Source organism: Xiphophorus maculatus, chromosome 3, assembly GCF_002775205.1.
Source record: "Xiphophorus maculatus strain JP 163 A chromosome 3, X_maculatus-5.0-male, whole genome shotgun sequence".
Lineage (NCBI taxonomy): Eukaryota > Metazoa > Chordata > Actinopteri > Cyprinodontiformes > Poeciliidae > Xiphophorus > Xiphophorus maculatus.
The window spans coordinates 28,372,217-28,386,340 of record NC_036445.1 but is presented as its reverse complement, the minus strand read 5'-3'; the positions used below and the strand labels follow the sequence as shown (position 1 = coordinate 28,386,340).

General features: G+C 39.3%; 1 protein-coding gene across 4 annotated transcripts in view; it reads right to left on the bottom strand.

Annotated features, from left to right (window-relative positions):
• The window catches only part of oxr1 (oxidation resistance 1), a 168,916-nt gene that overhangs the window by 150,430 nt on the left and 4,362 nt on the right, over nucleotides 1-14,124 (bottom strand). For all 4 annotated transcript variants that reach the window (XR_002752597.1, XM_023331613.1, XM_023331615.1 and 1 more), the window contains exon 2: nucleotides 4,532-4,617. Coding sequence is in view for 3 of the 4 variants with exons in the window: in XM_023331613.1 (XP_023187381.1) it covers nucleotides 4,532-4,548 (17 nt within the window). In the remaining variant the exon portion in view is untranslated. The remainder of the gene's footprint in view (nucleotides 1-4,531; nucleotides 4,618-14,124) is intronic.

Genomic DNA, 14,124 nt, shown 5'->3' with positions numbered 1-14,124 from the left:
ATTTCACATTGAAGGAAAATATAGTGTCAATTTCATATCATGAGAAGATATCATTTCCCCCAGCAGAGGATCATTCTGTTGTTGATAAAGAACTGATGGTATAATCATCCCTAGTTCAACATGCAATTTAAACCATGGGAAGCTGGAACCAGATGGCCAAAATGATGACTAGCACAACTGGAAAACGTTGCCATTTCATTACAATCGACACCTCTGGGCTACTGACTGTAGAATTAAATCAAGCTGTCACTTAGTATTGAACAGAATCAATCAAGTCCAGTCCAACCTGTTGCAGATCACATTACATATTCAACTTGGGCCTCAGACTGTCTCTACTAACCTTCCAGGGGAGTATGAGGTGAAGTCTCGGTTTGGCATCGAGGTGGCAGGCTGTACCGTCATGATTGGAACGACGGACCTTTCTGGGGAGGGTTAATGAATCCCAGCATGCACTATGCTCCCCAGACACAATCCTCTCCTTCTTCTGCATACATAAATAATCAAGTGCAAGGCCCCTTGATGTCAGCAGCTCGGAGCCAAGGACGGATATGCAGGTGAGACTGGGTCAGCGCTGAATATGGGATTCTGTTAACAGAGATAGCAACATGCAAGGTTGGCTACCACGACAACAAAGAGACATCTCATTGTCCGCTGATCGGAGCAGCCGTACCGTCGCCAGGAAAGTTTAGCAATGACAAACCGATAAAACTAAGTTGTTTTTTCTTTATATCTTGAAATTGTTATGACTCGTTTCGTAATGCTAACGTCATTCAGGTGCATTACTAAAACCATAACACTGATACTGTGCACAATATGCTAAAAACAAATGCACAGTCATTACTTTCCTTTCTACCTAGAGACGTGTTGATCACAGCTTCCAGGGAAACAAAATACAGTATGTTCCATCAGAGCTGCTAGCAATGATTCATATATGCATCGTTTGTGTCCTCACAAACAGCTTGGAGGAAGATTTATTTGGTAACATGGCAGACAACGAACTGGAGTTTAATTTAACTGAACCGTGACGGTGGGTCACGGTTCATGCTACTCTAGGTTAACCATGACCCAGAATAGAAAAGCTTTGCGGTGATTAGGTTTAATAAAAAAACGGCCTTCAAAAATATAAGCATTGATGTCAACAAGGGAGCAGTAAAGGTGTGTTTTATAAGGGTTTCCATTTGCAAAGAAGTTGCAAAGAAACATACTACATCTTAATCCACAGGGATTGTGACTGGAACTGAAACCAAACAGGATGGAAAGATGACCAGAAGCAAGGCAAAGCAGTTCACCATACCATACAAGAAAGCCTTTTCACTTCATTTCATTTGTCCTGCTGCACAAAAGAAATTTGATTAATTTTGCTTAGAAATGCTTTTCTCTTTATAATGTGTTTTAAGTTCTACTGCCAAATGTTCAGGAGAGATTGATCGACATAAATTTGATGAGATGTGCACTAACCATTTGCCACATCAGTCAACTGTCACAATTTCTTAAAAAGAGGTAAACATATTTTAATCCAACTTTAACAGTGTAATATCTCCAGTTCCCAACAAATGTCATGTCAAGACACATTATAAGACAAACAGGTTCTATTCATATGGACAAATACATACATGCAATATAATGTCAAGTGGTGTTTTCATCAATGTTTTTAAGCAAATCTTTTAAGTATTGGTTGATTCACCCCAAGCCAGTAGATGGAAACTCACATTTTCCTTTTTTGCGACATTTTAAAACTTTGCTCAAAATTTGTGTGACAGTTGGATGGAAACACAGCGACATACACAGATTTGAAGTCAGTTGGTAAAAAGCTGTCTGAGCTGCATCAGTGATGAAAAGATGTTGTCAAGTTTTGTGTGTTTCTATGTTTTAGAACGAAATTGGAATAAAAATTTTCCAAAGCTCCTTTATGATTCCAAAAATTAATGATTTAACAATCCAATACATAAATATACCAAGATTTCCCAAAGTGTACAGTTAGCCTGGCAGGCCAGGCTTTATCAGACTTTACTTGACCCCCTGCCAGGCTCAGTAGTTTTAGTTTGTTTTAAATAGGTTTTTTTTATAGAACAGGAACAGAGACAGTAAAAACAGTGTAAGCTAGGTATATGGTTGACATATTGTCATAAATGTCCTCATCCAGAATTAAAGACTTGAATTAATGAGGCCCTACTTTACGATGAACACATGTAGACATAAACAATCAATCACAGAGTGAGCTGAACACTCAACTCATCCACCACCTTGAGACTCTGCTCCCTCTCAGAGAGGAGTAACAGTCACACTCTTCTTTAAGCTGAATCTAAAGATGCCAGAAACATTAAGATATTTCATTCAATTTTACTAAAACTCTTAATTATTCTCCCACTGAAATCTCTGCGAGTGTTGTGACTCCAGGGAACGATAAAAAGAAGAGGTCTTATTTAAAATTTGCTGCACAGCAATCTCTGGATGACAGATTTCCCGTGTTACTTTGTGTCTTGATCAGCAAAAAGGAGGGGAAAAAAAAGTGAGGCAGGCTTTTCAACGTTTGAATTTTTAAAAATGGCAGCTGAACATGTCATTCTGAGCGTATCTGTGTCATCGACCGCGCTGACGCAGCTCTCCGAAGACGGAGGCCTGGCATGGTTTAATCATCTCCGCACACACTGTACGGTGATGATTACACACAGCAGCAGCAGCGTCAGGCGGCTGAATGGATGCAGCTTTGGGACAACATCACATTATTATACGTTTAAGTTTCCCTGTGGAAACTCTAACTGTATATACAGCAGCAAAGTTTTAATGCTGACCTAAGTGCTGAACTTGGTGGGTTACTTTGAAAAGTGCAACGCTGAAAGAATGAGGAATCAATACGGTACCAGTCCACAGGTTACTTCGAAAGTAAATCAAATATTTACAGAGCGCGGGTGGGAAAAGTTGGAGAGATCTTTGTGAGAAGTGACAATGTAAACAAAGATCCGAACACCAAGTTCTGAAACGTTGGTTGAAGATGGAAATCATCTTAGCATTAGCACAGAAGCTAATACCTATAGCCTTCCTTCTCCCAGTGCTAACTGCAGAAATACACCACTCAGTCAGAAACAATCAATTAGAGCCAGGAGGAGGGACTTATCGCTGTAAATCACTCATGTTTCTCATCCCTTCCCTTTGCTCTCTGTTATGCTACCGTTGGTTCACAACACAACCTGCTACAAATGCTAATGCTAGCAAGCACCGCCTCCGATGACAGTGGATAAATGGGTTTCCTGAAACGGTAAGTTGTTTTTCCGCCATTAGCATATTTAGATCACATACACGAGATTGATTGACAGCACAAAAACATTCCTCCTGGTTCTTATTGGTTGCTTTTGGTCCACAGCGGTGCATTTCTTTTTTTACTGTCATGGTGACATTTTCAGCAACAAGTAAAAAACATATGCTTGGAAAAGTTACATGCTGCAGCTTTAATCACAGATCCGAGCTGAAAAAAATCAAACATGACACTTTTCCACTAAAAATACTCATTACCACATACTGTATCTCCTCAAGGTTAGTAAGGAGTGGAGGAAAAACAGCAGTAAATCAAAAGAGTAAACATTATTCTTCTTAGGTTAGTTTTATAAGTATGGAAAATTCTGCCCCCAAAAAACTGTACAATTTTACTGAATTTGTACTTTCTTATCGGTGAAGAATGTGACATCTTTGTGCCCTGTTTGGATTTTTTTACTGTAAAAGTAAAAGAAGAAGTAAAATCAAAAGATAAATTCGCAAGTTGCCACAAAAGCCCTGGTCGCTTATTTTAAAGCATGACATTTTCTACTTAGCAGGACAGCTATATCAGCGATAATCATGGGATTAATCCATAATTTAGCAAATGTCATTTTCTTTTCGAAAAAGTAAATTTTTCTTTGATATTTTTGTTTTGGAGAAAAACAAAAATAACCATTTTATTTGTCGTTTTGCCATTATTCCGCGCCATATTTTAAAATAGCTTGCAAAACTACAATACAGATATTTCCTTTAAATAAAAATGTTTTAAATTAAATTGTGGGACAGTTTAACAAAAAGGTAGCATGGTTTGATGTTCTATTGTGAGCTTTTAGTTTACTCTGAAAGTCCACACGTTTACACAAAACTTCTGTTTCTTGGAAACCCACTGGGTAATGTTCAACATGGGTTTTTTGGGGGGGATTCCTTCAGTCCATGTTGCATAAACTCTACTAACACAATGTGACCGTTTGCAGCTTGCAGTCAAAAAAGAAAAGCCAAACCGATGAATCATTCATGCAGACTGTATGCAACCATGGGCCACATTAAAAATGCACAGGAGTGTTCAGCGTCCTACCAAAGCTTCAAGGAGAGTATTTAAAACTATGTTTAGCACCACAGATTCCTTAACTTGTATTTTTGTCATGTCTGTCGCACTGAAATATCAGCCACTACCATGTTCATCTTTCTAATTCCCAAGCATCTCCGCTGAGCTTTATTTTATTTGATGTTTTTTCATCATCCGTACACAAGAACTGATCCAAAGCGACATCTTGCTGACCTTTTGGTGCTGAACATCTTGGCAGCGTCTTCTTTCTTTTGCTACGGGGCTCCGGGAGGTCGAGGTTTGATGTTGCCTTTTCAAATCTGCAGAAAGCAAACACACACAAACAGTCAGCACAAAAGGCAAGGGGTCAGAGGAAAGATGGGTATTGGGGGAGATGTTCAGTCGCCCTCAAGTTGTCTAAAAGCCTGGGCCACGCTGACCTCCACAGCCTTGGTTAGCCGGCCTCACACTGAATGGAGCCGAATGGCATTTTTAATAATCATTTGCCTTACCTCGTCGCCCCATTTATAACTGAATGGAATTAATTGGGCATGAAGCTCATCTGGAACAATAAAATTGTAATTTAAAAACGGGGAGGCTGTATGCCTGTCTGAGCAGGCAAACATGTCACAGATGGGTTCGGTTAGCAGCGGAAGGGTTGAAATCCCACAAACGGCAAACGATCTGTTTGCCGTTTTTCGTCTCGCTAACCTTGGAGTTAGCCTCTGCTCTTTTATGTAAAGGTTATCCGGGAGCGTGGAGGAGGAGCTGAGGTAAAAGAAGATAGGATTCAATAATTAATGCAGAGGTCTACACGGGCCTCACTTCTCACCCTCTGCTGTCGGTAATGAGATGAGTGGAGGGACAGAGACGGAACTGAAGCGCAGTCTTACTCTCATCCCAAAAGTGAGGCGTATCCCACACCATCTCACCACAAGAGTGTGTGAAATATCCAGCATCAATTATTCTGCATACATTGTACTCAGTACATACTTTGGCGTTTTTATGCTTAGTTCTGACGCTAAAAGGGAAGAAATCCTCACTGCGCTGGAAGGCTAATAGCTAGCATGATTGTTTGTTAGCTTAAGTCAAACAGTATGGTGGGTCTGTTTGACTTTTAGTGTCAGAGGGAGAAAAAGGGCAAAAGGTGGAAAAGATTTTAATCACATAGAGAATTTGTGGTGGGATATAAAGACTAGGGTTATGGTATGGAGGCCTTCCATCATCAAATATTTAAAAAGTAGCAGCGAAAACATGCAAATAAAAACTGGTCAGCAATTATAGGAAGTATTTTTTTTTGTTTATTTTCCTAATTGATTTGTATGGATTTGTATGGTTTGTAGTTTTCGAGAGATACCCGTCTCATTTCCAAATAGTAAAACTCTCTTAAATTAACATTTTAAAATTTAAATCCGTCAAGATTATGAATAATTGTGGCCTCAACTGTATAAGACTAAGAGGTTGTAAGGGAACACAGTAATAGTAGATCATGGTAAAAACTAACTAACTAAACAAATAAACAAAATATCTTACCAACTGTCTCCTCTTCAGATTTTTTTAAAAGTGAAAGCCAAGTCATCTCCAGATCTTTTTCTCTTACAAACTAAGAAAACTCTGACGTAATTTAGAGTTTGACATCTTTCTTAAAGATGCTTGTAATCATCATCAATCATCTATTAAAATTGCCTAGTCTAGCAACATGCAGTTTATAAAACAGCAATGTCCAAAGTAATGTCCACGAATGGTTTTAAATTCATACAAAGAAAGACAATATCTAAAAATCCTTTAATATACAAGAAATGAATCAGCAAAATTATTGTCAAATTCGGTTTTTTGGATTTAGACCTCCTGATAGTAATTAAAGACAATTGTTTCCAAAAGGACAGTCGACTAATTTGACCTGACTACCCTTTATTGTGAAAATTCTTATAAAAATGGCTTAAACACAAAAAATGCAACAATCAGGTAGAGTTTAAGACAGGTAAAGCAATAAGATATGCCCGGTGAGTGAAGTGATTGTAAAATTGATGTAAGGAATCAAAACTAATCATTGAAAACCAGAACTTTAAATAATGTCTTTTAGCAGAAAAAGCTGCTCTGCTACATGACCAGCATGTAAACACATTCACATTTCCCTTTATTTCCACTGTTAAGACGCTGCTGTGTTCGGTTCCTCTCCATCCTACCGTCTAACCGCCTCAGCACGTTTGTTTACTTTGTGTCTTTTTTTTCCCGGCTGGGACTCAGCCAGCTTTCAGCTGCCAATCAAGCACCGACAGGGATACACCCGACAAGCTGCTGAGGAAAACAAAAGCGACTCGTGTAATCTAGTGTTCCTTTCCTCCACACCACCTTCAGTTTCAACAATTTCAGTCAGATTTCAACATGACACCCTGTCAGCGCGCCGGCAGGAATCACAGGGGTTCATTCAAGGCTAGCTATAAAAGAGACGGCACAGGTGGCAAGCAAAATGAAAATCCTGCATTCAAAGAAACGTAGCATTATGTAAGAAAACCTAGCGCCCGTCTCTGTGGTCAGACAACAGATATTTGGATGAGACAATCAGAAAGGTTTGACTACAACAAGAGGTTCACAAATGAACCGAATCTAATATCGATTCAGTTTTCTTGATTTCTTGGATTTTGTCAAGAAAAATTCTCGTGAAAATAACTATTTTCTTGAGATTTTTGTTCTACAGAATAGCACTGAAAGATTCTAATATCAAATAGCATTGGCTCAATGTCACCGTTTTAATAGCAGTGTCTGGCTGGAGATGAGACTTTACAGAACATTCACACTATGAACACCAATAACAGGAAAAAAGTAAAACATAAAAAGGTTAATCAACGTCATCATCACAAAATTAGCAGTATTGCAATCGAATGGTTTTCAATTGTTGGGAAAATGACTTTCCAGTTTTAAATGTGCAGTTTTATGTATATAAAGGCATATACTACCATTTTATAGCATAAACACCTTCAATTCTAGTAAAAATTTGGCATATATCAAACATAAAAAAATTATTTGACTCTGCAATTTAACACCTTGAAATTTGGCCTTTGTCTCTTTAAGAAGCTCTTGCTCTTTCTGAAACTCAGCCTTCAGAAAGTCATCACAACATGGCTCCTCCATTAACCCTTTAACAACATTTTCACCAGACTTGCACTGAGAAGTAGAACCTATAATGAACTCGGCATATGCACAATTTCACCAGATGTTTGCTAATTGCTTCTGGCTAGTCTAGGGGAGCAGAGTGAGGAAGTAACAGAGGAGGGAATGCTCTGTAAGGAGCTTTGTGCAAAAGGCAGCGCTTGGTTACACTACTCGTTTCTGCACACAGAATGGCTGCCAGGGGAGGTTAAAAAACAATTTCTCAAATGTGCATGAAGGAATCAAAACAACAATCCAGGTATGTTTTTAGCGAGAGAACAACATTATGAATGATATAAAGCTAAAAAAAAAGTCTATTTTACATAATACCGCCCCTTTAGCCTGGTCTTGATTTAATGCCGTGTTGCAGGAGATCTGCTGAATGCTGAAATAGAGACCAAGCCAAACAAGCTAAACCACAATATTCTGCCAAAGAAGTAAGTCAGTAAAACAAACGATGTTCTCACCTAAAACACCTTGTAACTGAGGCTACTTTCTATTGTTTTACAGCTAAACTTTATTCACCAGGTTTGTGCACACAAACCAGGAATTTATGTGTGAATATTGCTCTGTAGTGCTGACCTAAATGGTAAAAGTCCAAACAGTTTGTGTCCAGGATGTGAGGGCTCTGCAGAGACGTTAACTACCCTTTTTCTGACCCTACACCTGTACAAGGCCTGGACGGAGGGAAGGTCAACACTGATGATCCTTTCTACTCTGGAATCAGTGGTTCCCAGAAAGTTGAAGCAAAGAGGAAAAAAAAGAGAAATATGTTTAACATGTTTTAACAACCTGTTACTCTTAAAAGTTATTCTTCAGTTTATGACGACAACAACTCTTAAAGTAGTTCATGATTACCGAAGCAAAACCAAAGCAAAACATTTTATGATTTAGCATCATGAACTTTAGTAGAGATGCAACGATTCGATATTAATATCTGTATCGGTCCCGATATTTTAAAACAATTCTAGATCGGGTCTCGGTGACACTGTGCCCAATCCATGAGTGCAGATCTATTCAGTCTATTTTTCCATACTTTGTGCTCTGAGCAACATCTTAGTTTATTATTTATTCACATTATATTTAGAATTCCTAATTGTACTCTCTGAACCATTTAAAAGAAAATTTATTGCAATTTTTTTTTTTTTTTTTTTACACGTTTGACCAAAAACAGTCAACCTATTGTTTTTGTCAGTTTCAGTTTCTCTATTATGTATTTTTACTTTGGCTGTTCTACTGAACAGATAAAAGTTGTGTTGTTTTTACATGTTTAACCAAGCGTGTCAATCTACTGGTGTATTTCAGTGTGCTGTACTGGTGCAGAGTTATCAAATAAGTTTGTAATTCAATACATTTATGTCTTTGTTTTCTTTAAAAAAAAACAAAAACATTTTAAGTCAATCCAGCGCTGTTTTTCTGAATCGGATTGGTATCAGCCGATGCTAAACCTCAGATATCGATATTGGAAGTGAAAAAAGTGGATCAGTGCATCCTTAAACTTTAGTTGTCTCATAGAGCTGGCTCTGTCAATGCTCTGCTCTTGATTAACCAGTCTTCCTGCATTTCAACCCTCACCTTACTGTCAGGATCATGTGGGAAACAATAAGATGAGAGTGATTGAAGTTACCTTCCTGGTAATGCTGCCTAGCTTAGATGTAGAGACAGGGCAAAGAACCTGCTGCTCATCTGAACCAAAAGGGCTTACAATCTGTTCCAAAATGCTTCTCTCCAACTGGAGGGAATAAATACTTCCTTCTGACTCGTCTTGGGAAGCCCCAGGAAAAGGAAAAAAAGATGATATTGGTTTGATCAAAGAAACATCGTGTTAGTTCTGTTCACCTGTCTTTTTATTCTATCAGTACTCGGTGAAGCAGTCTTGCTCACCCCCGTGGCGGCATTGACTCTCGTCTGCTTCCATCTCAAAGGCAAAACTTGTTTGAGGATGTTTTTCCTGCCAAGCTTCATTAAATCAACCTTGTGGTTCAGCTTAATTGTCTCTGGCTGTGCAGAGCATGCTGACAAACACCATCAGCATCCGAGCGTGTAATGGACCGAGGCGAATCCCTCAGACTCGCAGAAGGATCCACAGGTACCGCCGGTGTTTAAGACAACACTTCCTTTCATAGATGTCAGAGATATACTTTGTGGTATGCACTAGAAAGCTCTGATGTGACCGACTGACTTGTAATGATGCATTTTTGGGGAATTGCATGGAAAAATTTGTTTCAAGAAGTGTTTACACATAAAAATTGCTGGAAAGCCTTTGCCAACAGACTCATGGTCACTTGGGGGAGTTGCAGAAATTTCACCTTTTGGGTGGGAAATGTTTCGACAGAGTAAATACTTTCTGCAATGCAATAAGTCATTGCTAAAAGAAAACACAATTTGCTTGAAGTCACAGCAAACACGAGGAGGACGGGTAGGCGGTGTGGTCTCAGAATAGACCTTATGGTGGTCTATCATTTAACAATCAAGTAAACAAAACATCGGTATCAGCCGATAGTCTGTTTTTTTTTTTTTTTACATGTCGGTCTCGGTCCAATAAGTAAACCTGGACTGATATTGACAGCAAATACCTACTTCCATTTTATTGCCGTTTGTTTCTGTAGGGGAGGGGAAGGAAGTTGGGCATGTTTTAGTGATCGGTAATCGACTATAACAGCAATATTAACATCGGATATTCATATCGACACAAATCTTCATATCAGTGCATCTTTGTCATTGAAAATAATTACGTTTTATCACATTACAAATGTTCAGCATGTCCTCATGTTTCATCTTTCCATATGTGAATAGTAATGCTTGCATGAGTTCAGCTTCATTAATCTAAAGAAGCCAACAATGTGAATGAAGATGAGCCGGGACTCGTGGATGGAGAAAGCAGATGGAGCAGCAGAGGTAGAGAATCGATTTGTGGCAGGATTAGCTGGCCCAGCAGGAAGTTAGAGTGGAAACTGTTACAAAAGAAGAGCAGCAGAACAAAAAAGGCAAGTAAAGGCCACATGTGTACAGCAGGCAGGGCTGGGTATTTTTAGGCAATGCAGGTCCACCCACCTTTAGAGTTTAACTCATAAAAAACAACAACAACTCTGCTCTATTCATAAACTGGATCATGAAGCCTTTTCACTTTTCTGGAGAGACTTATAGGTAAGAACATTTTATTCTTGGAGCTCAACACAAACACCTCCATCCGGGATGAAACTGCGGAGCATTTGCCAAGACAAATCTAAACCTAAAAGTCTTAGTGCAGGTTCTGTGTTCACATCTCAATCAGGGCCCGGTTTGCTGCAGTGATATGACTCATCTTCCCTTCTGTTCCTCTCTGCTGTCCCTCGTCCGTCCCGTCGTCTGCACCTCCCCATTGCTCACGTTTCTCCCCTCTCAGATCCCCCAATCGCCCCTCTCTCCTCCATCCATATCTTCGCCTGCATCTGATGGCTCTTACCGACCCTTATTGCGGTCTGTTTCCTGAACCAATAAGGGTCACAACTGCCTGGCAGGAAACACAATGCTGTTATAGTAATGATCAGTCAATTAGGAATGAGCCCCTCTCTGTCATTTCTGACTCTCAGATTTGCGTTGGACTGTTGGAGTTGCCTGTTATCTTACTGGAGGCATCCCATCTGATCTTCCAGGAGAAAATCAGCTGTGCCAGGTTGGTTCGTGCATTCTTGGATAAAAATGCATCAGAGTCCCTTTTGCGAGCAAATAAAACTTCCTACAACGGCTGTCGGAATTTAGCATCAATTGGCAGCGATGGTGATATCATACTGACTGTAACTTTAAAATGTTAAAGTTGTAGATCTAATTGGCAACAGATAAAAACTTCATGTTAAAGTTAACCATTTTTCAAACTTTATAGTTTTTAAAAAATAATTTGTTGTTGTTGTCGATAACAGATTTCGCTTGTGCGCCGAATTTGCGAGCATTCAAGAAATTAGCTTACACGATGGTTCCGGCCAGAAACTTTAACTGAAATTACTTTTAAAAAGATTTACTGTATTTAATTCTTTAATGTGATACTAGTTAATTCAACTATGTAATTAATTCATCAAAATCAACACATTAAAGTTCTGGCCCTAGTTTTAAAGGGGAAGTATAGAGCCATTTTAAAGCACAATCAAGTAACTATGTTTCCCTCAGTTGTTATGAAAATGCTTAATATATGAAATATGGCTTTGACTTCATAATTTAGCTGCTTGAAATTGGGCTTCTGTCTCTTTAAGAAACTTGCTCTTTCTGACACTTCAGGAAATCATCACAACATCGCTCCATTATTAACCCTTTAATAATGTTTTCAGAGTGTTACATTGAAAAGTAGCCTGTATAACTAGCACCACAGATGCGCAGTTCCAGCAGGTGTTTGCCAATTGCTGCTGGCTAGTCTGAAGGAGCTGAGTGGGGAAGTCGCAGGGGAAGGCTTCTCTGTAATGCAGAAGCTTGGAAGCTTTGAAACCGCAGCTCCAGTAGGAGCTTTATCCTCCAGGGCGGAGTTAGATCCACCCAGAAATTTTGCACAGCTGAATGGTTGCCAAGGGAGATTAAAGGATTTTTCAAACACACAGGAAAGAATCAAAGCAACACTCCAGGTATGTTTTAGATGAGGGAATAACATTATAACATAATGTAGAGTTAACAAAAGTCAATTTTACACAATACTGCCCCTTTAAAGCCTCAGCCCTAGTTTTAATCAAACTCTAGTGAAACATAGACTCATGGTCCACTGGACCCGCTGTTCTACATGTTTTGTTTTCCCTTTTAAAAACAAGTTTGATTATCAGACTTTTAGAGAATGCAATGAAATTAATTTGTGGCAACTAATTTCTCTGAAACAGTAGTACTGCAGGCACCTTTAAAATGGACAGTGTTGTTTACCTCACGGATCCAGATGATCCATCACACCCTAAATTTATGATACGACTCTTCCACAGGTATGATAAGTGTAGTGAGCAATTTGTCAGTGAAATCAGGCGAGCATTCTTTGCTACACATCATCAAAAGACATATTTGTTCCAGCAGAATAAATTTAGAATCAGAACCTATTGTTATCCTCCTGAAAAAGGTGAGTTAATGTCTGTGCACAGAAAAAAAAATTGACATTCTGTTCTTGCAGCTTTCTCTTCACCCACAATCTGGCAAGAACTGGCGTAGTAGTGTCCTACAACTATTGTGTGACTGATCAGAAAATTGAAGTTGGCATGGTTACTACGGTAATGTATGCTGCATTGGATGGGCCCTCTCACAACTTCCCAACTCATAACTGTCCTCCTTTCCTTACCACATGCAGAAAAAGGAACTCATTTCTCTGTTCTTGCTGCTTACAGCCTTTTTCGAAGTTTAAAAACACAAAATGTTGAAGAAACTCTTCAAACTGTGATCAAATGAACAGCAAGTATAAAAGGTTTAGCCATTTGACACTTACTTTCTTAATATTAAGAAAAGAAAGAACACTGGCTGCATTTCCACTATAAATGTCAATATTCTGCAATTGTCTAAAAAACACAATTTTGCAAGAGCAGTGTTTCCACTAAATAAAAAGCACAATTAAAATCATACAAGACTAAGTTTGTTCACAAGACATTAAAAAACATGTCAAACCATCATCCTACCACTTACTACTGTCTATTGTCTTTGTCTAAAATTTCGAAATATACTATTTTTGATACAGCCAATAAACCACCCCATCCCAGAACAAAAGGTTTCACTGCAAAAATTGTTTTTTTGAAATTGGTGAGTTTCCACTAAGCAAATTTTTCATAATTCCAATTTGCGCAATTATCAAATTAAACCAACAATAATCATCTTTTTAAAAAAATCCAACAACAATGTAATCCAAAAAGAAAATTTGTCTCCAGCTAGCAGAACCATCAGGAATCTGTTTTAGCAACTTACAAGAACAAACGCTGTGGACAAGAGAACTATTGAGACCCTGCTCAAAGAATTCACCATTTACAGAACATGAATGGCTTGCTTTTCCACTTCAGTCCTTCGGAGTTGATGTCAGCTGCTCATGATGACAACAGCAGAATAACCAAAAGGAAAACTTCAGGTTTCCAGCAGAGTTGCTGGTGGCAAGGTATGTACGGGAACTGGAGCACTGTCAGTTTGAGTTAAAGGCGTGTGGCCGGCCGGGCTGCGGCCTCGCTCTCTGCTGAGTCACTTCACAGTGTGATATTAGGCTGACAGAGACAAACGCCCCGTGGAGTGTCAGTCAACAATGACCTCCGTCCCCTTGCTGGGACTCAATTAGCTTCCAGGCTGTCTCCAAGTGGAACTAAAGGCAACGCTTGCTCAACTTTGCTGATGGGGCCAAATCAGATTGCAGTCCGCTGCTGACAGCTCCACCGTCTTCCCATCGTGGGTCCCAGCCCAGACGCACGTTCTTGCACTGTCCCATTATCGACAAATTAACACAAGGGATGCGAGATTCTGGGACACGTGTAAAATCTGGAGATTTGTAGACAAATGGCAAATCTTTAGACTTAAAACTGTCAAACCAATCAAAGGGAGAATCGATTAAATCAATCTATGAACACTCCAAAGTCTGTCTCCAACTTCCTTTATCCCACCATATGAACTCTGATCTTAGTCATATGGCTCACCCCGGAGCCAAAAGACGAGAGTGGATTGATACAAGGGAGGAGGAGGAGGAGACATGAGCAGGGGGTCACTGGGCT